We start from the raw sequence: 22,994 nt of genomic DNA on the forward strand, positions 1-22,994 counted from the left end.
TTAATTCGCGTTATTGGCAAAGTCTATATTTGTGGAAGTGCCTGCTCACTAAATGTGTCTGTAGCCCCCAAACCAGTACCCACGGCGCTTCCGAGGACGTGTGAGAGCCACCCGGGGCTCATGCTCCCACTGAGGCTGAACAAAGAGCGCCCTGTCTTCTCATTTCAGCTCTCATACGGCACATAGCACCCTTCTCATGGTCTATTCAGTGCCGAGTTTTTGGCATTTCCCTGCTTTTTGTCAGTTTCACTGTCTGAAACAGCCTGCACGTGCAGGGCTGAAATGCTGCCTAGTACGCCCAAGCTGTGATGAACCTCACAGAGGAAACACTCAGGTCAGACCAGCTCCAGCGGGCGTGAGTCACAGAGCACTGGCCAGGCGTTCCATGTTAATGAACCCACAGCACAGGTCAGACGAGGTGTCTTTAAGTGCATCACACATACGGCAAGGTCACCCACTGACGGGCTGATGGATGTTATAACCAGAGGCTCCCAGACACCTAACCGTGTATTTCCCTGGGGACAATGGTCATGGCAACTTTCCAGAACTCAACTATTCCAGTGGACAGGGCACCCAGAGAGGTCAGCCCCAGCAGGGGGTTCCTGGGGCGGTACCTGAAAACTCGAGCTGCATGAAAGCACTCTCCTCCGTCTGGGGAGCGCCCGCCTCCCAGTGTGACAGAGTCACGGTGCCTTGCTGCAACTGCAAGTTCAGCTTGGCGAAGACGTGGTCTCGCCTGGTGTACGTGTTCATGCAGGAGGCGTCTGCAGTGGGGTCGAAAAACTCCTCGGTGCCTAACGGTGAGGAAGAGATGACTGTAAGAAAATACAAGGGAAAACTTCCAAAGCACAACCAGGCCCACGGAGCAGTCATGATCACCCCAGTTAGCTGTTCTTTTCCCTTGTTTGGAAAAGAACTCCCAAGTTGTGAGTGACTGTTTTATTCACTAATGCAAAATGGCCCAACTGTCTCATAGGGGCTCTCACTGACTTATTCACAACCAGGAGGATGTCCAAATTCACGGTCAAGTACAGGACAAAGCCATGCTGCGCAACACAGTGACACGTCCTCCACCGTTCTGTCCAGGACAGTGGCCACTAACCAGAAGCGGCTCTGTGCACGCCTGGAGTGTGTGGCTCATGTAGCTAGTGCTACTGAGGAAGTGAATGTTTTACTCCATTTTAATCACTCCAAACTCACACGGCCGTCTGCGGCTGTGGGAACCACGCTGGGCAGCGGGGATGTGAGGAGCGGCTCTGGACGGCATTCAGGCCTCAGAGTTTAAAACTTCCAAACTGGCTCCAACTCCGTTCTTACAATCGCTGCCACACCTAGCTACCTGAAACTGGGCTAATATTCAAATTTAGTAACCGGACTGCAGACGCAGTCTCTCCTGAAACATCGCCTCTCTGCCTCTATGAACATGAGACCAACTGTTTTACAAACGTCTGCTTTTTTCTGTTTGTTTGGAAAACACTACGGGCCGTGTCAGAAGTAACGTATGATGGGCTGAGCACCTCCCTCCCCTGCAACCCAGGGGCTGACGCGAAGGCCAGCCGCCACCTTACCCAGGATCTCTTCAGGGGTCCACTGTTCATGCTGCTCCGCCGACAGCCCCTCGCCCGGCTTCCCTTCAGGGGTCTGCTGCCCAGACCAGCCGCCCCAGCCAGGAAACCAGGACTGGAGATATTGCAGCATCCCGCTGCCTGCACCGGCTTCTGGGTCTCCAGGGGAGCTTCCCGGAGAGTCAAACTGAGGCTCCCGCAGGCTCTGTGTCAGTTGACAGCGGGCAAACGTGAGGACCCAAAGACAGAAACAAACTGTGTCATGCCCCGGGGGACTTGTCCACACCCCCCTCCCCAGGAGCACGTCAAAACGGAAGCACCCAGAGTGCACCGGGCCTGAGCACGTCTTCTTACAGAGGACCCTTACCTCCGCCAGCTCCTCTTCTTTGTGAAATCGCTCGTGCACCAGCTCTCGCAGAATCTTTAATTCCTCGAAGCTCTGTTCCTCTTCGATCCGACGCATTTCCTCCTGTGTGGGGGGAAAGGAACACAAGCAAACACACAAAACAGGAGTTACAGCTCCAGAGGAACTGGACGCTCACACAAACCACTCACTACCAGCGCTGTGAGCAGGCCTATCTGGTCCCCACCGTTTCCACTGATGGCCGAAAAACGGTAAGCTTAATGGTTAGGTCCGTGACTGCTACGTTTCTGGTTTAAACAGCTCTTCCGCATCACCCCGCCAGGTTCTCCTTGGTCTCTGAGACTAAGAGTAACCACAGAGGAAGAAGCAAAACAGAACCGGGCTGAGAGGGGAGACGAGTGTAGGGCTGCCGTAGTGCCCTGCGCCTTGCGCAGCACTGAGAGTGTGCAGTCCTTTCCGGGGCGTGCCCTCAGGTGATCACACTGAGGAAGCCGAGGGCCAGGTTCACACAGGAAGTGTGCAGGCCCCCAGCTCCTTATTTCCCATGGTACATTTGTTTCCTGCCAGTTGGGAAAGAACAATGGGAGCCAGCTACATGCAAAGATGCCAAAGGCACAATTAGCTATCCTAAACTTTTCTTATGCCCTAATACCTGGAAAAAGGAATTATGTGTGTTCACTTGCTCACGTCAAAATTTAGATTTTTTTCTCCCTCCATGTCTTTGCCTATGTCTTTAACAAAACCATCCAAAATAAATGTCTTCTTTGTTCCATCCTTTACCTAAGGTTCCCATGTCAGTAACTATGCCTGACACAGGTGAAAAATAGCAGGAACAGCCCTTGGCTGGTGTGGCTCAGTGGATTGAGCACAGGCCTACGAACCAAAGGGTCACCAGTCAGGGCACATGCCTGGGTTGTAGGCCAGGTCCCCAGTGCAAAGTTCACAAGAGGTAACCACACATTGATGTTTCTCTCCCTCTCTTTCCCCCTCTCTTCCCCTCTCTAAAAAAAATAAATAAAATCTTTAAAAAAATAGCAAGAACAGGTGAGTGGGTCATACCCCAGGGTGCCAGCAGGAGAGGTGAGAAGGCCCAGGGACTGTGCACTGAGTGCTTACCAAGCGGTGGGGGGCTCTTACGGGCTGAATGTTTGTGTGCCCCTCCCTCCAGTCCCACCAAGGTCATAGGATTGGGAGGTGAGTGGGGCCTTTGGGGGGTAACTAGGCTGGATGAGGTCAAGAGGGTGGGACTTCATAGTGGGATTATTGCTCCCCTAAGAGAAGACAGAGATGTCTCTCTCCACCAAGGTAAGGCCATGGAGCACAGGGTAAGAAGGCAGCCAGGAGGAAAAAGTTCCCAAGAACCCAACAAAGCTGGCACATTGGTCTTGGACTCCCCATCCTCCAAAACTGTGAAAAATAAATGGCTGTTTTTTTAGCATGGTCTAAAACATTGTGTTATAGCAGCCTAAGTTAAGATAGTTGCTAAAGGGAAAGTAATATTCCTTTTTGCCTGGACAGGTTTACTAATGAAACAGTCAATTTGAGAGATAGTACCTGAACAGAAATACCAGAAACACTATAAATTGCTTGGCAAAAATTAATGCTCACAAAACCAAAACAAATCAAGGAGCAAAACAATCCCCCACTCCCCTCCCCTAGGAGATAGAGACGGACCAGAGCCAGGCTGGAGTCAGGGCCAGCGATCCAGGCCTGGTGATTCTAGCCCTACAATGAACTACAAACGCTTGCCTTCACCACCTACTCCACCCCCTCCACCTGGATTCTACCTCCAAAGCCCCAAGGTCAAGCAAATCAATCAGGTTCAGGGAAAATGTAGGCCAAAGTCTACAGAGATTAGCTACAGACTCAAGAGGAAAGAAAAAATGATGGGAACTGGGCTTCAAAGAAGCAAAGGTGACCAGATGAAAAGTCCCTCTGACCCCTGCCTGGAGGGCCGGGCAGAAGCAGAGAGGGCACCAAGGTGCAGCAGGACCGTGGCCACCTCCTCCCAGCCCACAGCCGGCGCTGCTCAGCAGCAGGTGGAGGCCGCTTTCGGCCACAGTGAGGCCGGGGCCCTGCAGTGAGCGCTCACCCTAGTAGGACCAACCCTGCCCTGTGGAGTTGAATTCCTCAGCGAGGGACTCAACTTCCTCCTAGATTCCATTTTCTATATGTAATCCTTATATGGAAATACGTTTATTTCTATATAAGGCCTTTGAGAGAATGACATTCTTGTCCTCTGAAGGCACGAAACACAAGACAATGGTCCGCTCACCTTGTCATCTGCAGACAGCAAGCCTCCTTTCAATTTGCGGAAGTATTTGTCAGTATAGGACACAGCGTCTCGGGCACGGTGGGACAGGAAGTCCCAGGTACAGCGCCTCCTCTGCTCTCTGATCTCATGCAGGTTGGCGTTCAGGGCAAAATACCACCACTCTCGGCAGCTGAAATATTCCGTGACAACGCACTGACTTCTCACAGCAAAGGCAGCGAGGACACTGTCAGCCCAGGGCAATCCATACAACACCGCTCCCCTCCTGAGATAGCTTTCCTCTCTCGGCCACCACTTCACGCCTCAAACTCATTTTAATATTAGGCTATGCTCAGTATGTGAGGAAAGCAAATCTACCTCGTATACCATATCCTCAGTTTGCACAACAGTAATAACATATTCCTCAACTGGTATGAATTACCCATAACATCGGTCCCCTCCACTGAGAGTCACGTGGTGGCTGTAAGGGTAAACGCCATCCAAGATAACGAGCAAGGATTTGACTACTAAGGATTATAAATGGAATACCTCAGACCAGATGGAAACACACATGATCTAAAAGTGCTTTAAACACACTAGATCGGTCAAGCGTATCACGGCAACATGAAAAGGTTTGTTTTCACTATAGAAGTTACAAAGTGTGCCATGTGAGTGCCCCCCACACAATCTGGGAGGAAAACACACAGGAAAGCGGGTCCCAAGAATCGGGTCCCACCTGAGCAACCCCAGGCCCCCTGCTACAAGGACTGCGAGGGTCTGCTCAGGCCCACCACGCTCTACCTGAGGCCCCCACCCATGCACCACACCCACAGACAAGAGGAATACCAACAGTGACCGACCACCACCACCCCACCAAAAAAAGAATATCAACAGTGATAAATAACAGAAATGGCATTTTAAAGGCCATAAAAGAGACTATACTTCATCTCCAACCACATGTAAAGAGTAGAGAGAGATGTTTCTGACCTCTACACGGAAGAACAAAATGCTATAACACACATTTCCCGTGCAACGACTGACGCGCCCTTACTTCTCAGAGACGGCCACTCTGGGCTTCCATTTTCGAAACTTCACCTGCCTCTCCTTTCGCTCCAGCTCCTTGAGGAATCCCATGACTTGCCGGTACTGCAGCTTTTTATTAGAGATTAAGAGATACCAGGTTAGAAGCGATCCACTCCTTTTACCCAGGGAGACGCACATCTAACAAGAACAATTCCCAGTAGCCAGTCCCCTGAACCAAAATCCGGTGCAAACCTCTCGAACCGAACCTCAGCATCAGTGGGCATCTCTCCCGGCACAGAGATCCTTCTATGGCAATAGTCGCCATGCTCTCGAGTTTGCTCAACGCTCATCAACACGGACTCAGAGCTCAGAGCTCCACCCAATTCGACCACAACACTGACAATCCACTCTGCCCACCCCCGGACCTCTGGGCACAGCTCCCTTGTGCTCTTCTCCCCCACGGGGGCACGGTGGAGTACTGAGACCCCTCTGTCAACACGCTCCTCCACCCCAGTTCCCGTCCCACGGTGACAGCACAAAGCACCCAGGAGGGAGGGGGCACCTGAGAGAGTTTCAAGGGAATGGTCTCCAGCTGGATGTCACATTCAATGCGGGGGGTGTGCCGAGACCTCAGAGGCTCTTTGGAACAGTTCCTCTTCAGGAGGGCGGACGCACACACAGGCTCCAAGATGTAGCGGTGGCCGCGGCTGTCCATGCTCCTGCCCATGGCCTCCTGAGTGTCACAAGAACCTCTGTCACACCGCAAATGTTTTTAGGGCCAAGTCACATACTGTGCATACTGCCTCAGAATCCAAAAACAGGAAGAAACTGGGATCTACAGCTCTCTGGCACTGAAAAATTTTTATCTATGTTTTTTATTAAATAATACACTCATGTGGTTTAAAATGTACAAGCAGAAGAAAAGTGAAATCCCTCCTTCCTACTCCCACCCTCCAGCCACCTAATCATCCTCCCCGAGGCAACCGATCGTGCCGGGTCTCCCGCAGCCTGCCGGAAGCACCCACATGGATTCAGACAAATCCATCATTTTCTGGGGTTTTTAACCATTTTTACGCAAATGGTATACACCCTATTTCGCCGTGGGTTTTAAATGTAACACTGTATCTTAGAGACTGTTACATATTCGTCCTCACCCTTATTTCACAGCTGCCCACGGCTCCAGGCTCCAGCTATGGAAGCAGAGTGTTCACTTAATCAAGACAGCAAAACAGAACCGAGCCCTGTGACAGCATGCAAGCCAATGGTAATACTGGGTGGGGGGCGGGGGGGGGAGCCCTTTTTCTCTGCGTCACTTAAATCACCTACAATGTCTTTACAAAAGATTAAACTGCGATTTTTTAAAATCTTCAAACAGTAATACTTTATATCTAACAATTTATAGTGACCTTCTAAGTGTTTCTTAAGGAATGCCACCAAAGGTGAAATGACAACATTAGCATAAGAAAGCTCTTCTTTAAGAATTAGATCCAGCCCTGGCTGGTGTGGCTCAGTGGATTGAGGGTCAGCTTGCGAACCAAAGGGTTGGGGGTTCAATTCCCAGTCAGGGCACATGCCTGGGTTGCAGGCCAAGTCCCCAGTAGGGGCACTCCAGAGTCAAGCACACATTGATGTTTCTCTCCCTCTTTCTCCCTCCCTCTCCCTCTCTCGAAAAGTAAATAAATAAAATCTTTAAGAAAAAATAATTAGATCCAGTGCTTTGTGAGCTTTGTCCATGGGAAATCTGAATGCCTGTACACAGTGGCTGGAGGCATGGCTAACTGTAATATATTTGATGCACGCGGTGGAATACTATGCAGTAGTCAGAAGCAATGAACTAGAAGTATAAACAGCAACACTGATTAATCTTAAAACAGCCTCAAGTGGAAAAAAACAAAGACATCTACAATGCAACATGCATGTAAAACATACACAAAGCACTCCACACTGTTCTGTTACATACATAGCAAGTACCTCAAGCAACACACTTGAGAGCAGGCGCCTACAGAGGGGGCACGGGAAGTGGAGACACAGAGAACAAACTCCAGCACGACACCGAGCCGGCACCACGTGACCTCAGTGCAGACTGGCAGCAAGGCCTCCACCAGAAGCATACCTGTAGCTCCACCTGAGGCAAATCCCCCAGTAAAGTGCAGTCGACATCCCAATAGATGCTAAACTCTGCCACATCCAATTGCTTCTTCCGCATTAACTTCTGTACCTGAGGTAAGACAGGGAAGAAAACAGGATGGCCCTCTTTATTCATGAATTTATTCACTCATCCAACAAGCCACTTGTGAAGAATCATGCACCAGGTACTCTGCAAGGTGCTGGGGATCAAAACTAGATTGAAGTATGGTTTTGCTTTTCTGAGTTCAAAGAGAGCTAACTGAGGATACGAGCATGCAAACAATTGTGATTAAGCAGAGGGAAGCAGAGGAAGACTACGTAAGATGCCACGAGTAAGCAAAGAGAAACTGGCACTGTGTGAACGAGCACCAAAGACTGCCAGTTTCGGGCACAGGGCTGGTTGAGAGGACAGGACTGGGACACATGTCAAAGCGCAGGGTCGACAACACAAAACGCCTGGGACCTTCAGAGGACGGTGAACCCGTCTACCTGCAGCACCGCACGTGTGGTGTGGGGCCAGTATCTGCACACGTGCATGGGCATGTTAGGAGCGGGGAGTTAGGTAAGTGCTGAGAAAAGGAGCTTGGATGTTACTAGATGTACGAGGTTGAACAGCTTCCTCCCCTGCAAAAAACTCACATCCTCCCAAAACCTGCAAATGGGAACTTTATTTGAAAAGAAGGTCTTTGCAGATGTAATCAAATTAAAATGCAGTCATACTGGATTAGGGCAGGGCCTATGGTGCCCTTACAAGAAGAAAACAACAGACACACAGGGAGAAGGCCATGTGCAAAGCAAGGCGGAGACTGGAATGAGCATCTACAAGCCAAGCAATGCCAAGGCCACCACCTGAAGCCAGGAGAAAGGCACAGAGCAGTTTCTCCCTCAGAGCCTCACAAGAGAATCTATTCTGCCGACGCCTTGTTTCTGGATTCCTGTCCTCCAGAACTAGAGAGAATAAATTCCTGCTGCTTTAAGTCATGTAGGCTGTGGTCCTCTGTTACGGAAGCTCCAGGACCTTGACACACCAGGAGAGGACGTGCGGGCCGTATCAAGGAGTTCGGAGCTCATACTCGAAGTGATAGGCCATGAGGGTGTGACGCAGGTATGGAGATGCAGGTATGCACGGGGACCCGGTGTGTGTTTTAGAAACAGAACTCTGGCAATAGCGCGAGGTGGAGCTCCTCACCGGCGTGCCAGAGAAAATAATCAGGAGTGGGTCAAGGGCATGAGCAAGTTTCTAGGCTCCAGTTACTTTCTAGAAGTACTTGGTTACTAGGAGCTAGCCACCTCCAGCCCCAGGAAGCCACATCCACTTGCCCCCACGTCGGGTACAAATACTCCATTTGATTTCTGTGTGCTGTGACGTGGAAAAGGATGGGAAGTGTTGGTACAGAAACAATCAAGAGTCTAGGATGGGAGCAGTCACCCAACAGGATGTTTGGTCAGCCCAGGCAAAAGCTGACAGGATCCTGAACTCAGACACTGACCCTGAGGTTGAGGGAAAAGCCGCATTTAAGACATTCTGCAGAAAAAATCGGCAGGGCCCTGTGGTCAAATGGATGTGGAAGCTGAGAAATCAGAAGTTAAAGGACGGGCGCACAGCTCTGGACTGTAGGGTGGCGGTAAGAACACGTGCTCTGGGCAGGGACAGCGAACGTTTTCTGTAGCCCTCGCATCTCTGCTGCGACCACTGAACTCGGCCACCGCAGCCCAGAAGCAGCCTCGGACAGTAGACGTGGGCACGGCAGTGACCCGCTCCATCTTCACTCTCCACACCACACAGGGGCCCACCTGGCCCCAGGCCCCGCCCGCCGGCCCCAGACCCAGAGCTGAGCCTCCCTCACTTCGCCACTCTGCGCCTCTACACCCCAGCAGGGCGACGGCGGCGATGAACAGTGAGGAGAACTCAATGAGCTGCATCATGAGAGGCGCTGAGAATAGCGCCTCACACAGAAACGGGCTCGTGAGATGCTAGTTTTCATCTGTTTGGGCATTCAGTGACAAGTCAGGGAATACAGGGGAAATGCTGGTTGCAGGAGAGCCAACAGACGGGCAGAGGGGACATGATGTGACTGTTTGGTTTTGACAAGCCTACAATTTCCCAGAAGTGTCTGTGCCCACAGGTAGGTAAAAACCACAAACATGAAGGTCAGTAGGGATACGGAGTGTGGAGTTCAAGCGGACACCACCAGCAAATACCCCCAGGCAGTAGCTGAAACTATGAAGCAGAACGAGTCTGCCTGGGGAGTGTACGTGTATGAGAAGAAAACCAGAGACAAAAGCCTTTCTGTCCCTCGGCTTCTCGTGTGTAAAATGAGGGGCTGCACCAACATTTAATGGGCAAGTGACATAATGAAGGATCCGAGAAAATTAACTGTGTTCCCTGTGACAGCAGATTAGATTTCCAGCATACAGGTGAGACACGCATGCCAGTGGGAGAACACGCTGGAAAAGAACGCAAACTCATTTACATGAGACAAAATGGCAAGAGGCAGAGCCCCAGACTCCCCACAACGACCGCGTCCTTCCCGGTTCGGTCACAGTTCATACTCACTGGCTCATTCACAGCATTTTGCATGGACACATTCTTGATGCAGATGCCAAATGCAAAAGGATGGGAAGGATTGGTGACGCCATCTTCGAAGCGCAAGTGAACATCCTGAATTTTCAACTGCAAAGGGGACAAGAGAGAAAAGCACCTTAGGACAACTGCTGCGCGTAAAGGTGGGAGTCACACTGCCCTGAGCCACAAGAACCACAGCTGGTATTTTATTCACACACATCACGCACACACCCAGCGTTCTCCGTGCTCCTCAGAGGTACAATCACAAACTGGACATGACCAGAAGAACGCTACAAGACTCTCATTAAACCATCCCAGAAGGCACCTTAAGGACACACCAGAAGAAAGTAACAGCATTGTACCCAGATCACCGGCCCTCCCTCTTTTACGTTCTCCTAGTCTCGCCTCTGCGCCCCCTGCCTGGACACAGGAACGCCAGCAGGGCATGCGCGCTTTGTACCTATTACTTCCTTATTTCCCCATACCCCGACACCCCTCTAACCAAGCTACAGCAAAGGCACTCTGCTTCCATGAATTAACAAATAATAATAGAAAGTGAAAAGACAGCCCACCGAATAAGAGAAAATGTTTACAAATCACATACCTGATAATGGACTAGAATCAGAATATATTTTAAAACTCTTACAACTTAACAATTAAAAAAAACAATTGTTTACATGGGCAAAGGATTCGAATAGACATTTGTCCAAAAGGATAGATAAATGACCACCAGGTACGTGAAACGATGCTCAGCAACATTAGCTGCTGAGGAAACGCAGCTCGAAACCACAGCGAGATGGCACTGCGCACCCACTGGGGTGGCGATCACCAAAGACAGACAGCAGCGAGTGCCGAAGAGGGTGAGGACACACGGAAACGCTCGCACATCGGTGGTGAAACTGTGATGCTGAGCAGCCACAGCCTCTTTGGAAAACAGTTTGCTAGTCCCTCAAACAAATTAAACATACAGTTACCATGTGACTCAACAATTCTGCTCCTAGATACATAGTGCTCAAGAGAACTGAAAGCGTGTTCATACAAAACTATGCACAAATGTTCATAGCAGCATTATTCCCAGGAACCAAAAAGGGGAACCCACCCAACGTCCACCAGCTGATGAGCAGATGAACACAACACGGTGCATCCCGAGTGCTGCAACGCTCTCGGCCCGGATGCTCCGCTCAAACCCCTGCCCTGAGGGGCGTGACCAGCTGCAACCCGGCTTCCTCAGCCTTCGCTTCTGACTACTCTCTGAGGTCCTCTCAGGGAAGCTCGGGGCTGTCTGCCCCAGCCAACTCAGCCTCCGGCCTCCCAACTGTGAATCCTCTCCCTGTCCCTTTGACAGCTATGAACTCCTGCAACTCGGAGACAGGAAAGCCACCCCTCTGCATGTAATCCTCAGGAAGGCTAGGGCCTCCTCACACAGCTCTGCCTTGCAAGAGAGGACAGAAGCCTGGCTAGCAGACATGCTGGCCTAGTCGCCTTGGCTCCGAGCAGCGCTCTGTAATTCTCCACCTGAGCCCCACCCCCCCACTCACCCACTCTCCTTCTAAAAGGCCTAGTGACCTCTGTGCAGATTGGCATGGAGCTCTGTTCTTTCCCCTCCTGTCAGCAGTCACTGGCCCACTTTGTTCACCTCTGACAGAGCGCACAAAGGAACAGATTACTCGGTCGCAAAAAGGAATGAGGCACGCACAGACGCCACAACATGGACGAACCTTGAAACTTTACGCTAAGTGAAGAAGCCAGACACGAAAGGCCACACAGAGAGCGCATGACTCCATTTATATGAGATTCCCAGAATAAGCAAATCCACAGAGAAAGTAGATTTGGGGCTCCAGGGGGCTGGAGGGAGAGGGGAACTGGGGGGGACTACTAACTGCGTACAGGGTTTCTTTGGGGGATGACGAGCATCTTCTCAAATTAGATAGTGGCAAACAACACTCAAGTTTGAAGATGTGCTAAAAACATTACATTGTACAATTTATGGTGTATGAACTAAATCTCAACAAAGCTACTATTAAAAGTAAAATAAAAATAATACTGATGAATTTTTAAGAATCAATGACAGCTTAAAAAAAAGTAACTTCCTGAAACAGAATTCAAAGTAGTCACCTCAAATATACCAATCTTTTCATCAAACCAGTGATAAAGTCAGTGAAAGCCAGGAAACCAACAACCTCAGAGTAGTCTGGGGGGGCAGTGGCATCCCTGTATCACCCAGGGAAGTGGCACACCCATGTCACCCCGGGAAGTGGCATACACCCATGTCACCCGGGGAAGTGGCATACACCTGTGTCACCCGAGGAAGTGGCATCCCTGTGTCACCCGGGCACCACAAGAGAAGCTAGGTGCTAGTCAGTGCTAGGCACTAGTCAGTATAGGCTAACGTGCGCACAACATGCACGAAAATTAGTGTGGACACTAACCTAGTTTTTCAGGACAAAACAAACTGTGATGGAAAAAGAACAGACAGTCAACAGCGAGCAGTGACACTCATCCACTGGACACATCAGGGAGAGGTTAGACATCTTAGTGGCTGTTCCCAGTTCACTGCGTCATCAACGAGAAACCACGCACCCCACTTCTCGTTTTAGAAACAAGATATGCAAGAAACTGAGAGCAGACAGGTCAAGTGATTTGCCCTGAAATAGCAGTCATGAAGCCTTAGGTGACCTGGCTTCTTGGGAGCTAAGTCCTTTAGCAAGTGGGCCTCCAACATTCAAAAAGAAAGTCAAGTAAATGTAAGTGAAACGAAAACTCCTCCTCACACTAACTGAAGCAAGAAAAACCTGTGCACCCAGAGCCAGGACCTGGGACTGGCTTTTCAGGTTCACCCTCTGGCACCGCTCGGAGGAGGGCGCACCTGAGCAGCCAGCCCTGCCCACTGAGCACAGCCTGGACCGGTGAGACCGAGGAGGAAGGAACGGCCAGGAAGTGCGGTGCATTTACGATGGGAAATGAATCCCCCTCGTGTGCCTGCTTCACACAAGCCGAGAGGACCTACCTCGATATTCTCCACAATTCTTGTGACTACGGAGGCAGTGACTGAATACCAGTAGGACTCCCCTTTCTGCTGGCGCTCGTTCTACAAAGAAAAGAGCCAGTGTTAGCCCAAGCCAGCACCCTGCTCGGGTCCTGAGCCTCGCCACGCTGCTCTTGTGGAAAAGAGGACGTCTGCCTTGCCTTCCATTTCTCCTCCAGGGCCTGAAGCAGAGCCTTCTTGCGTTCCCTTTCCAACAGCTTCTCCTTTTCATCATTGAAATCCGGCACTTTTTCAGGGGCTCCAATTAAGTGAAGGCTGGAGATGGAGATCACCCAAGGGTCCACATGGGGGCGGTAAAAGGGAATCTGCAGGGTCACTTTCCCAATTAAGCCTAAGAAAAGGAAAAAGAAAAGTCTAGGTAAATCCCTGTACTCGTTTTTAATTCTTTCTATTTTTCTGTACTCTTCTAGTTTTCTTTAAGGAGTATTACTACTTTTACCTTTTTGCTAATTTAAGAAAACAGGCAACAGGTCCTTGACGGGTGAAGCAAACCTTAGCAGGCCGAGACCGGTAAGAATTAGGCACAATAACTAGAAGCTGGAAAAAGTTCAGTGCGACCTGACCACATTGAACGCAGGGTCTCTCTCTGGGAACTACCTCTCCCCCACCTGGACTACGTCTTACATTTCCTCGGGGTGTCATTCCTGCCACGGCACCTGCACAGGCCCACGTGCACAAAACTCACTTCCTGTCCGTCACCAGCCTGCTGGCTGAGAAGTACGTGTTCGGCGTTATCAGACTTCCCACAAGTGCAATCTCGGACGCGCACCTGAGACGCAGGGGATGCTGCAGTGGCATTCTGTCAAGGAAGAACTCTGACCCTTGGGGAGAACCTAGGCTGATGCAAAAGCTACCATTTCTAGCCAAGCCTCCTAGAATGCAAGCCTCCTTCAAATTCAGTTACTTAGAGGCAAGTCATCACTCACTGCGGAATAATGCGTGGGAACATCTGAACCGCCCTGGTAGCTCTCTGAGACCCCTCTGAAAGCAGCGAGTTATCAGAGTGTGTAAGACCGAAAATTCCAGGGGGGGTTGATCTGTTCATACAGGGGTGCTCAAAAGTAGGTTAGTAATAATAAATAACAACACAAGAAAAGACTTCCACACACTCACAATTATAAACCTACTTTTGCATACCCCTGTATCTAATGTAAAACAGTATCATCAACAATGGTATTTTTAATGATAACACCAATGACCAACTATGTAATCCAGTACCAAACTAAGAAATTTACAATAACATGCGCTGGCTAGTGTGGTCCAGTGGATTGAGCGCCAGCCTGTGAACCAAAGGGTCACCAGTTCGACTCCCAGTCAGGGCGCATGCCTGGGTTGGGGACCAGGGCCCCAGTTGAGGGCACATGAGAGGCAACCACACATTGATATCTTTCTCCCTCTCTTCCTCCCTTCCCCTTTCTCTAAAAATAAACAATAAATCTTTAAAAAAGAGAGAAATTTACAATAATTTTTAATTTTAACTTGGATTTTATCTAAAAAATAAAAATGAGCTTTTTATATTTAATAAAATTTATAACTGAAACATACCAATTTTGACAGCACCGAATTTTAACAATAATTAGTGTACAGTTGCAATTTTAACCAAAATTAATTGGGGAGGGAATACATAATATTATAATAATTATATGACTGCAAAATACAACTTGTCAGGTTTCATTTAATTTTTTGCAGAACAAGCATAAAAATCATTTTTTCAAAAACTTTAGCCCTGGCTGGTGTGGCTCAGTGGATTGAGCATGGGCCTGTGAACCACAAGATCGCGGTTCGATTCCCAGTCAGAGCACATGCAGGCCAGCCCCCAGCAGGGAGTGCACCAGAGGCAACCAAACCACACATTGGTATTTCTCTCCCTCTCTCCTTCCCTTCCCCTCTAAAGATAAATAAATAAAATCTTTTTTAAAATCATTAAAAAACATTTTAGAAAACATCAATTTTTCCCAAGAGTCTCTGTTAATCCCTTGCTACTCAAACAATAACTCTCTTGAAGTACCTTCATTCTCGAGTTTTCTTTCCCATTCTAACATGCCGGTGCCTGTCCCTGCGACTCTGGCAGTCCCCATCCCTTGAAAAGATGCCAGGAAAGCCTGAATCTTTCGTGAGGTTTCTATTCTATTCACCTAGCAGCTGACTTGCACTGTACTTGCATTTTATTGTAATACAAGCACTCCGAAATGTGGGACAGACTGACAGCAGCGGGCTACCACTGAATGATGAGGGTGCCTGAACAAAGACTAATTTTACAAGTGGCCACTCAATGGACAACATTTTTATTCCACAACGATTCTTGCTTCCTCACCACACCTAGTAAATACCAAACTCCTACACAATTGCAAACATCAATTGAGGGTGCCAGGCATCGCCGGGGTAATTTTAACGTATTAACGCAGGTATTCCCCTCCACAGCCTGCAGGATGAGGAAGCCTCCCCGGGACACACAGCCAGCAAGGGGCAGACACAGAGCACACACCCAGGCACACTGTCCCAGAGCCACTTTCGCACAGCCACTCAGTTTACTACTGAGAGTAAACTTCCTCTCAGTAGTATTTGTGGTGACATCTCTGAAAGTAAACCCCCTGCATCTTGAACAGGAGTTCTCACCCTTTGGTAAACACAAGAATCAGCGGAGACGCTCATTAAAAACGCAGGTTGGCTGACACGCCCTCGGTGGTTCCACCTCAGTGGGTCTGAGGGCCAGGTGACCTCCCCTACCCCCACCCACTGCCACCCTGACATTAGTGGCCCAGACACCACACCTTTAAAACAGATCTAAACGCTGCACTTCCCACCGGGCCTCCTCCTGGGCAAGGACAGCCAAACTCCCACGCTCTCAGTTCAGGTCCCAAACGAGCTACTCAAAACTGCCCCCCACCTCCGTTCCACATACCAGCTTTGACTTCAAACGGTAATTCCAGTTCTTTCAAGGCATCTTTCTTTAACGGCAAGTTTTCTAACTCAACAGCACCTGAAGAAATAAAGACAACATCACATGGTTGCCAGAGGGGCGGGACACTGGGGGCTGGGTGGAAAAGGGGACGGGTTAACAAGTACAGATCGGCCATTACACTCCAGAGGCACATGAAGCACAACGCAGGGGACATCGTCAGTAACGCTGGCATGACTGTGCATGGTGCCAGGCAGGGACTCCAAGTACCTTGGGATCACTCTGTAAAGTATGTAATTGGCTAACCACTATGCCATACACCTGAAATTAATACAAAATAACGCTGAATGTCAAGTATAATTGAAAAATAAAATGATAAAAAATTAAATAAAACAACATCATGAAATGTTTGCCCAGCAAAAGCAGCAGATGACCACTGCATGCCAATCACTGAGTTAAGGGGAAAGTTTAACCAAACCAGAGCTATGAAAAGCCTCGGGGGCCGGGGGGTGCCCCCTGCCAGCCTGTGCGCCTCGTCTGTACTGACTTCCTGACCCTCCCGCTCTGACACGTGGATAACAGCTGAAGTTGACCCGCAGACCAAGGGTTTAGGCAGAGACCTAACTTGTTCTGTAATGAGCCAGGCTGTAAATATTTCAGGCATTATGGTGTCTGCTCCTTTTGTTTTTTGTTTTTTCTTTCACAAGCCTTTAAAAACGCAGAAGCCATTTTCAGCTTATACTGGGACTGGGCCAAAAGGCCAGTTTGCAGACCCCTAGTTTAGAGCAATGTTCACCAGAGGACCATTAACATCCCAGTCTCCTGGGATGAAATGCAGGCTCCTGGGGCCCCTGCCCAGACATCTCTGGGATTGAAACACAGAAATCTGCAATTTTTAACAAGCTCCCCTGACCCTCCCAACCCCCCGAAATGGGTGTATTACACACAACCTCTGAGAGACTGTGGGAGGTAAATGAAGTTGGCCATCAAAAGGAACTACACTCTCTCTTCTGGAGGGACCAGCTCCGCGGCTGTCCCCTGTACCTCCACTTGGAGGCGCAAGAACCACACAGAAGGCACAAGTCCCCTGCAGACCTGCCCTCTGCAGTGACTTACACCCTAAAGGATGAGACGCCTCCAAACAACAGCCTAGACCTCTCACCCACCCCCCGACCCCCAAACCCCCCACCCCGCCCCCGGCTAAGGAAGACATTAACTCACAAACATGTACCAGTCCCATCCTGTGCTGGGCAACACGCTGGCCCCCAGGAACACAGAAAGGGAAGGCAGGGGCCCTGTCCTCAAAGAGCACGGGAGACTGTTGTTATTTTTAGAGAACTGTCTCCACCACACAAGACAATCTCTGAGCCACGGAAACCCACCTGAGAACCATCACTTCCAAGAACAAGCGGCACAGACAGCCACCCACGACCACTAACTGGTAAGAGAGCCCGAGGAAAGGCAGGCAAGCCTTTTCCTCCAAAGACAAACTAATGCAAGATGCTTGATTATTTTTCCCTGTAAATGATCGTGCAAGACTTGCGCATCACTGGCTTCTAAAGAGGTATTTAAATCTAGTAATTTGGCAGATTCTGAGCAAATGAAGCCAACTTATTTCTTATACTCTTGCAGGAACAGCTGTCTGTATAGGTGATCCACATACCCTAACCCTAACCAAAAGGAGACACTAATAATAAGTCCAGAAAGCCCAAACGAACCATATTTCCACATTCGGGGAGAAAATGGTCATAAGGAGGGTAAAGTCATAAAACATGTTCCTTATCGGTTAAAGCGGACTTAAAGGAAGGCAACTGTGTCGTTTCTTCTTCCTCTGAGGGGCAGCGTTTGACTCATCTGCCCTGCTTTTCAATACCCAAGTCTGTCTCAAGGTAGCCAGCCCTCTGTCTCCCTGGCATCACAGGCAACCCATGCCACGGGAAATTAAAGAAGCTGAGGCCTGGAAAATGAGGGAGATGGTCTGGAAAGGAGCAGAAACAGGGAAAGAACGAGAAGAAACGGGGGCTAAGGCAAAACTGCTGCAGCCCTGGTTGAAGACCAAAGGCCTCCTATCCCCCACCCACTCGAACTGGCCCCACAACTGGCCCCGCTGGGAAAGGCCTACGGCGGCCAGTGAAGGTGCCCACCTCACAGATGACAGTGCTGTCCACACAATTCCAGGTGGGTAGTTTGCAGGCTTATTCCTGGATACCTCCATCACCCAAAATTCCTCATCTCAGACTGGCAACAAATGCGGTCACCAGAACTGGAGTGAATATAGAGGCTGGTCATTTTTCAGTAATGGCTCCTGATCACTGAAGGCTCTTGCCTCAGCCAGATCACTGAAAAGGCCAATCTGAGCCGTAGCACTTACAAAAAGAAAAAGAAGGGAACCTAAGTTTTGGGTCTCAGCTATACAGATGTGCCCACAGCAAAGGTCCAGCTGCTTGGCAGGGCACCGGCAACCACTGCCTTCAGGCCCCAAGCTTGCCCTGCTAGGTGGCAGCCTTCCGCACCCGCTCACACGCTTCACCCAACCCAGAGTACGGTGACCCACTCACACCCCATTGAAACCCTGCTAGATCCTCTGGGACAGCTTCCCAGAGTCTCGAAGACAAGAGGAACGGCTCCTCTCCTTCGCAGCCCCTGCATTGCACCTAAACGTCCAGTAGTTACAATTTATACTGCCTTGGGACTGTGTAATTTCTGCCTCCCCGACAGGGTACAGCAAGCTCTCCAAGGGCGGGGACTGTGGAGGTGGATCAGTAATAGTAGCAGCTATCATTTAGTGAGGCCTCACTGTGTGCCAGGCACTGCACATGCATTACACCGCTCAGTCCTCAGCATGAGGAAATACCATTACCCACTCCCTTCCCGAGACAAGAAAAATGAGGCTTAGAGGACGAGCGGGTCACTCAGCACTCAGAGCTGGCAGGCGCCAGAGTCCATACTGCATCTGTCGACCTCGGGGGCAAGAAGGGAGGGTGCAGAGGTGGCCTAGTAACTTTCTCTCAGTCACAAACAGCTTTTAAGTGGTGAGGCCAGGGTTAGCTCCCACGCCTGAGTTCTTAGTGTCTCCTGCAGTCTCCCTCCTGTATCATCTGTAACACTGAGCTCTTCCCAAAGCAGGTGCTCAGCAAGTGTTTGCTGAGTGACTGAACGAGCAAAACCTTACCAAGTGCTGTCTCTGTCCTCCCACCACTCATTCGCTGACACGGCGTCTTTAGTACTTCTGGCACGTGTGCACGACTCACCTTTCAAGTCCGACCGCCCACCAGCCAAGCACAGGCGATGCCCACGACGACGGAGGGTGGCAACCCCCAGTGGCTGAGAGCTCACCCCCCATATGCCAGGGGCAGTTCCAATCTCTCTGACTGAGGTCAATGTGTTTAGTCCTCAGGACCTGGTGAGACAGTTGGTCTTATCTCCAGTTTACAGAAGGGAAGACTGAAACATGGAGGGTGTGAGTGATCTGCTCAAGTTAGTGGGGAATGGAGGAACCGGGATTCAAAGCCAGACTGGCTACAAAATCCCGACTCCTGAGTTCCTCAGTAACTCCCAAAGCATCTAGAATAATAAATACCTGCAGACAGACTAACATGACATCCCCCGAGCACTACTAACTATAACTGTGTCCTCAAGATCACCAATGGGTCACCACCTTTGCAAAGCCACTCTCAGCACACCACGACACCCAACACTCTTCGGGCCAAGCACTGCGGTGTGCTCCGGATCCTTCGGATGGCACCATACAAACGCTGGTTATGAAAGTGAAAAACATCTTTTTTTTTCTTTAAGATCTGATTTATTTTCAGAGAAAAGGGAGGAGAAGGAAAAAGAAAATGAAAGAAACATCAGTGTGTGGCTGCCTCTGGCATATCCCCAATCGGAGACCAGGCCCACAACCCAGGCATGTGCCCTGACTGGGAATCAAACTGCTGACCCTTTGGTTCTCAGGCTGGCACTGAGTTCACTGAGCCACACCAGCCAGGGCTAAAAGTATTTTTCTGTTCTGCAGAGGAATATTCCTTAAATCCCACAGGTTTGTTGAATGCTATAAAGAATACTTTTTTTTTAAAAAAAGCAGCATAGAGAAGGAGTTTAAAGCATCAGAGAGACACACACAGTTTTTACAAGACATATTCTGTCTAAAATTGCTGAGATTAGAAATCTGTTATTAGTAAAGATTCCAGGGTACATCAGGGCCATAAAAACTGCTATTTATTCATTTGTTCAGCAAACATCCTCTTCTCATGCCACGGCTGAGAGAGCCAGCTCTTTTATTCGCAAGGCTACACTTTGCCCTTCTCCTTCTGGGCCCTGGTCCCTGCCCTGTACCGCCTGGTTAGCTTCATCGTGTGTTTGAGAACTTCAGCAAGTGACCAAAGGGGTGAACCCAACGTGACCACTGTACTTGGAACACATCCTTTCTCCCAACAGACTGGTCACTTTCACTCTGCATTTAACAGCTCCCTCTAAGGACAGGAGGAAAACAGGAGATTAGGAAAGTACCCACTTCTGTTTCCAACGAAGGGGGAGGGAGGGGGGGTTATGCCCGTGATAGCGCCCAGAGCCTATTGCCGCCGAAATCACTGTGCCGGTCGAGGTGGGTCGGAAAGACCTGGAAAGCCGCGTCTCCGGGGACAGGAGAACCACCAGCACCCTAGTCTCAGCGACACCACCACCTGTACCACTGCTACCTCCTTCAACCTGCCCTGATCCATGTGCCAAAACCACGCTCCAGGAAGCTGAGGTCTGCATCCCACTGGCAGACTCCTGCCCACTTTCTGCAATGCCACAGGCTGACTTCATCTCCTTTCTCTGGGTTTACTAAAGGGCTCCACTTTGAGTTGAACAAAGGGAACTTAACTGAAAACAAGGAAGAGGAGGAAAACAACAGCCTTCCAATCCCACCCCAAGTCACTGGACTGCATTAACCAAGTACAGGTCTATGAAGGCCAGACTGTCTCAAGCTTTCGGCACCTCACCACCAAGCCAGACGCGGCCTCGGGAATTCCGTCAGCACCGCACAGGACACACCGCAACACCCGACTGGGCGGCTGTTACACACCAGCAGAAAAGGAGCTTCAGATGTCCCTCCACCTGATCCCTCCGGCACCCCAGGTACTGCCCTCTTTTCCTACAGAAACTGAGTCTCTGAATTTCGCTGTCTTTACATCCACTGTCGCTGCCTCCAGAAAGTTTTATAAGGCTACAAGTTACGTGGAGTAAAGCACACTCACCAGCAGTATAGTTTAAAAAAAAAACTTAACAGTTCCCTAGAATCTATAGCAATACAGCTACATACTTAACTTACCCTGTAATCATCACTGATGTCGTATGGGAGAAATTATTTCCTTTTACACATACCTAATAAAAAGCCATCTGAGCATCATGGTTTGTTATTCCCAGTACAAGAAGACGACAGAAAGGAGAAGGCGTTCTTTCCCAGGAAGAGACCTGTGCACTCACCTTTCAGAAGTGCGACAGAGAGCTGGTCGGTGTTCAGGTTATTGACGTATTTCCCCAGGTAGGTGTTGAGAACCCAGGCTACAAGCCCTTCCAACATGACTATACCCCCAAGACAAGGTGTTTAAAGATCACTGGTCATTCTTGACTTCTCTCTCTCTCATGGTCACAGAAGAATCTGGGAGAGAAAAAAAGAAATCAACCAAAAAACATGATTTTTCTAAGCTGCTTTTTCCCTACTTTCTTTAAAGGTAGATGAATGCAAAAGACAAACTTAAGAAAACGTGGGGTGAGCAGCAGTGCCAAATGTCATCAGTAAATGAAGGGCCAACCCAATGCATCCACATTTTGATGCAATGCAAGAAATAGTCACTTACAGATTACCAAGTATCGCCTACCATTCCCAGTTGTGTATCTTTCCAGTGTAAATGATCGTCAAACTGCCTGCTTAGTGACTCACCCTGGGACTGCAGGTTCTCGCCCAGGTGTGAGTTGGCAGAGTCGAGAGGTATTTCTGAGTGTCGGGAGTGGGAGGTTGCTACGGGCACCTTGTGGGTAGAGCCCATGGGTGCTGGAGATAGTTCCCCACAACGCAGCAAAGGGCTGGCTACCTAGTCAGCAGTGCCAAGCTGAGAAACCCTGCCCCAGATTAAGGCAAAGGTGCACTAAGAGATTGTATCGGTGAACTGCGTATTCTGCAACGATCCTCTTTAAGCCTTCCCTAACTCAATTTTGCAAACTTGTTCTTCAGGATCACTGGTAAAATGATATAAGGAAAGGAGACAGCAGTGTGTTTTCACTGTTCTTAAACATCCTGCAGCGGCACTGCTCGTACCTGATGCTGATACAACGAACTATCTTAGTAATTACTAACACCAGAAATCCTCTGGTTCCAGCTACAGTATTTACATTCTGTACTAAATTACTACTGCCTATCGTTATTGTTAATAATACTTGGTGCATATTAGTATTATAAGAAATATATACATTTTTAGTTTTACAAAAAGTTAGCACGAGGGAACCTGAGACTCCAAAAGTGTAAATAGGTCCCGGGGTCACTCAGCTAGTAAGCCCCAATTAGAACCTGGAGCTCCAAGTCTCACTCTGAGCCAAGCATGTCGGGCACCAGCCAGCCGCGCTAGACACTCCGGATCCGCTGTGGCCACATCCCACCTGGAACCACCCGCCTCAGGATCCTTTCCAAGCACCCTGCCCTCCTCCAGGGAGTCACCTTAGTGCCAGAAGATACATTCAAGGCAACTGAAAGGCTCCCGCACTGGACAAAGACCCCAAGCACAAGGCCCAGTAAGAGTTAACGTCCAGGAAAGAGTTTAGTTTGTCAACAGTGCTTTGCACTTCCCGGCAAGACTTTGATTCAGCAAGACTTTGATTCGGCAAGACTTTGATTCGTTAGCAAGGACAGTAAAAAGGAATAGGTAAATAAATAGCATGTCGTGAAATACTCATTTCTTTCCAAAGCCTTTTTTAAAGCTACATTTTATGTAAAACTAGGAATCTACTGAAGGTTATCGGATACATTTACTTAAAGAACGGTTACAGGAACAAAGTTTTTAAAATAATGTTTCACAGACTGAGTAAAAGAAACATTCCTTTATTTTCACTTCAAACAAGCAAATCTGTGAAAACAAAACGTGCACCTGACTAACCCAGTCTCCCGTTGCAGGTT

At 49.4% G+C, this 22,994-nt stretch overlaps 1 protein-coding gene across 4 annotated transcripts in view; it reads right to left on the reverse strand.

The window, feature by feature from the left end:
- VPS13D (vacuolar protein sorting 13 homolog D) overlaps window positions 1-22,994 on the reverse strand; it is a 231,268-nt gene that overhangs the window by 206,774 nt on the left and 1,500 nt on the right. For all 4 annotated transcript variants that reach the window (XM_037045200.1, XM_037045199.1, XM_037045198.1 and 1 more), the window contains exons 2-13: window positions 21,311-21,485; window positions 15,845-15,922; window positions 13,083-13,273; window positions 12,904-12,984; window positions 9,888-10,004; window positions 7,317-7,421; window positions 5,766-5,936; window positions 5,232-5,332; window positions 4,205-4,373; window positions 1,933-2,034; window positions 1,569-1,770; window positions 615-794 (exon numbers count right to left, since the gene is read on the reverse strand). In XM_037045200.1, coding sequence (XP_036901095.1) covers window positions 615-794; window positions 1,569-1,770; window positions 1,933-2,034; window positions 4,205-4,373; window positions 5,232-5,332; window positions 5,766-5,936; window positions 7,317-7,421; window positions 9,888-10,004; window positions 12,904-12,984; window positions 13,083-13,273; window positions 15,845-15,922; window positions 21,311-21,407 — 1,594 coding nt within the window. In that variant the 5' untranslated portion in view covers window positions 21,408-21,485. The remainder of the gene's footprint in view (window positions 1-614; window positions 795-1,568; window positions 1,771-1,932; window positions 2,035-4,204; window positions 4,374-5,231; window positions 5,333-5,765; window positions 5,937-7,316; window positions 7,422-9,887; window positions 10,005-12,903; window positions 12,985-13,082; window positions 13,274-15,844; window positions 15,923-21,310; window positions 21,486-22,994) is intronic.

The sequence above is a fragment of the Sturnira hondurensis genome, unplaced genomic scaffold (genome assembly GCF_014824575.4).
Source record: "Sturnira hondurensis isolate 20B ecotype Veracruz unplaced genomic scaffold, ASM1482457v3 Scaffold0004257, whole genome shotgun sequence".
In the NCBI taxonomy this organism is placed as follows: Eukaryota; Metazoa; Chordata; class Mammalia; order Chiroptera; family Phyllostomidae; genus Sturnira; species Sturnira hondurensis.